We start from the raw sequence: 2,952 nt of genomic DNA on the forward strand, positions 1-2,952 counted from the left end.
CACATCATCAAGATGGATTGCATGCTCACAGCTCTGACAAGCACATAAATCCTGCATTTGACTACTAGAAAAAAAGAAGAAGAAGATAATTTTGTGCCTGTGAAGTGTCTAATTACAACTTTAGTCTTGATTCTGTTCTTCATTCATTTTCTTAAATGATGAATTTATACAGTAATGTATTTTACTCTAGTTTGTTATAAATGCAATAGCATGTTCATTGCCAAGATTTTATTCTAACAGGGTTGTAGAAAGCGTTGGGGAAGGTGTATCAAACCTCCAAGTTGGAGATCATGTGCTTCCGGTGTTCACTGGAGAGTGTGGGGACTGCAGGCACTGCAAGTCTGAGGAAAGCAATATGTGTGACCTTTTGAGAATAAATACAGACAGAGGAGTTATGCTTAATGATGGAAAATCCAGGTTTTCTATCAGTGGGACTCCTATAAATCACTTTCTTGGTACATCTACATTCAGTGAGTATACCGTTGTTCATTCAGGATGCCTAGCTAAGATTAGTCCGCTAGCACCTTTGGATAAGGTCTGCATCCTCAGTTGTGGCATTTCAACAGGTTTTATGTCCAATGAAATCTTGTGTTGGTGATTTCTGTATTACATCTGAAATTTCCACCTAGAGGTTTATGTAAAATCTGGACATTTTCTTAAAAAAAATTTCAGGATTAGGTGCAACTTTGAATGTTGCAAAACCAAAGAAGGGATCTACAGTTGCTGTTTTTGGTCTTGGAGCTGTTGGGCTGGCTGTATGTTCTGGAAAATTTTGTTTGAAATCTTTGTTCTATTTATTCTTTTTGTAAGATTTGGATCCTTTCTACAGTTTAATTTATTTCTGTTCTATTTCTTTAGGCTGCTGAAGGTGCAAGAATTGCTGGGGCGTCAAGGATTATTGGGATTGACTTCAACCCCAAGAGGTTTGAGGAAGGTAGGTACTCTTTCATCATTTTTATTGATTGAGTTTTTATTTTCCATTATATTGAGCTTATGATTCTCTCTCTTATTGCTAGCCAAGAAATTTGGAGTAACTGAGTTTGTAAATCCAAAGGACCATGACAGACCAGTTCAAGAGGTGTAAAACTCTTCTGTATTCTGAAGTTCACTTTTCCTATAGTATCTTGCTGCATGGATATCTGTAGTATAAGTGAGTCATATTTTAGATTCCTAATACCTTGTAACTACTCAGGTTATTGCTGAGATGACAAATGGTGGAGTTGACAGGAGTATAGAGTGCACCGGCAACATCAACGCCATGATCTCTGCTTTTGAGTGTGTTCACGATGTATGTTTTCTAGATAATATAACAATTAACTCATCTTATTTATTGCTAATAATAAAGATAGAGCTTGGTCTGACATTAGGTTGGTTCTATGATAACAATGTAAACTAAAGTAGCTTGAATGTCCTATTCTTTGGATGATAATTATTCAATACTATGAGTACAACAATGTTATGCTCCCCCCTGTCGGTAATATTAGATCTCTTCTTTAAATTCATTATGGAAATTATCATCCATATGAGAAGAGGGAAAGAGGGAATACCACGGCGCTGTACTCCGAAAGTACCAAGTTGCTGTCCTTCAGGAATTGCTTATAATATTCCCTGTTCTTTTAATTATAGTTTTAGTAGTTATAGTTGGAGTGTGTGTAATAGTTTTAGGCCAATACTTGGCTTGGTACTATAGGTTCTAGTACTGTCAAACTTTAACCTGAGTCTTGTTTTTTTGGTTAATACAGGGATGGGGTGTAGCTGTGCTCGTAGGAGTGCCCAACAAGGATGCGGTGTTCATGACCAAGCCCATTAATGTGCTTAACGAGAGGACACTCAAAGGAACTTTCTTTGGAAACTACAAACCTCGGACTGACCTTCCCTCAGTTGTTGACATGTACATGAACAAGGTACTCTTACTTTCTCATGCTTTAACGAGTTTTGGGTTCTTATATACTTGTCTAATGTCATGAAGAAACAAAGAGGAAAAAATTACCTTATTTTATTTTTAAAATTTTCCTTGCAGAAATTGGAAGTGGAGAAATTTATAACCCACCGGCTCCCTTTCTCCGACATCAACAAGGCCTTCGAGTACATGTTGAAGGGAGAGGGTTTGCGGTGTATAATTAGTATGGAAGAATAGAGTTTTCGACATAATTAAGAAATAAATACGGGTTTTTGAATCCTGATTCTCAGGTTTAATTTATCTTTTATAAATAAAGTTACAAACACAACATGTAGCAAATTATTAATAGTAAGCTTTATTGTAAAATTGTCGTGGGTGTAGTACTTTTTACAGGCACTACTAAACCGGGATCCTTTTGTGTATTATGGGAATGGGCCATCCTCTGGCCGTTTAAATGTAATCATATAGAAATAATGGGCCCCAAAAGCCCGGGTCGTGCTCTCTCTGTCTATCATATACATACATCATATATGATAGGAACTTGTGCTTTGAGAATTAATTCAGGTGCTGAGGTATTGTATTTTTCTGGAATCTAAATGAAAGTTGAGTTGTATAGAACTGCCAAATTTGTACCAGCCACTTTCATTTTCCATATTGTATAATCTCTGTTTGTTTTAAGCTTAAAATTCTTCCATATTTTCACCTCCATCTCATCTAAACACACAGCAATACGACCTTCTTTTGAAATGTAAATGAATGTTTATGGAGAACCTATTAGATAGTTCATTGATCAGATAACAGAAGGTTATGGGGCAATTTGGAAAATAAATACTGAAGAAAATGTTGAGACCATGATATCAAATTGTGACAGGAAACGAATATCTTTTTTTGACAATTATCAAGAACTGAATTGTGACAAATAAGTGATAACCAAATCCTTTTGTCCGCATTGTGCCAATCAAACTTTTAGATGTTCTCTATTGCTGTGTCCACCAATTTTTGACAAATCATGGCCCACCTGTTTTGTTATTTGGCAAGAGCTCCAAGAAAAA

General features: G+C 36.1%; 1 protein-coding gene across 1 annotated transcript; it reads left to right on the forward strand.

Annotated features, from left to right (window-relative positions):
• Nucleotides 1-240: 240 nt before the first annotated feature.
• On the forward strand, nucleotides 241-2,518 carry LOC136066207 (alcohol dehydrogenase-like; the record flags this gene model as incomplete). Its single annotated transcript, XM_065770161.1, is given in 7 exon segments — nucleotides 241-566; nucleotides 673-755; nucleotides 859-934; nucleotides 1,017-1,078; nucleotides 1,193-1,288; nucleotides 1,743-1,904; nucleotides 2,021-2,518. Coding segments are annotated over 7 exon segments (922 nt in total), but the record flags the coding sequence as incomplete, so codon positions are not given.
• Between the last annotated feature and the right edge of the window lie 434 nt (nucleotides 2,519-2,952).

Source organism: Quercus suber, unplaced genomic scaffold, assembly GCF_002906115.3.
Source record: "Quercus suber isolate HL8 unplaced genomic scaffold, Cork oak 2.0 scaffold_3B, whole genome shotgun sequence".
NCBI lineage: Eukaryota > Viridiplantae > Streptophyta > Magnoliopsida > Fagales > Fagaceae > Quercus > Quercus suber.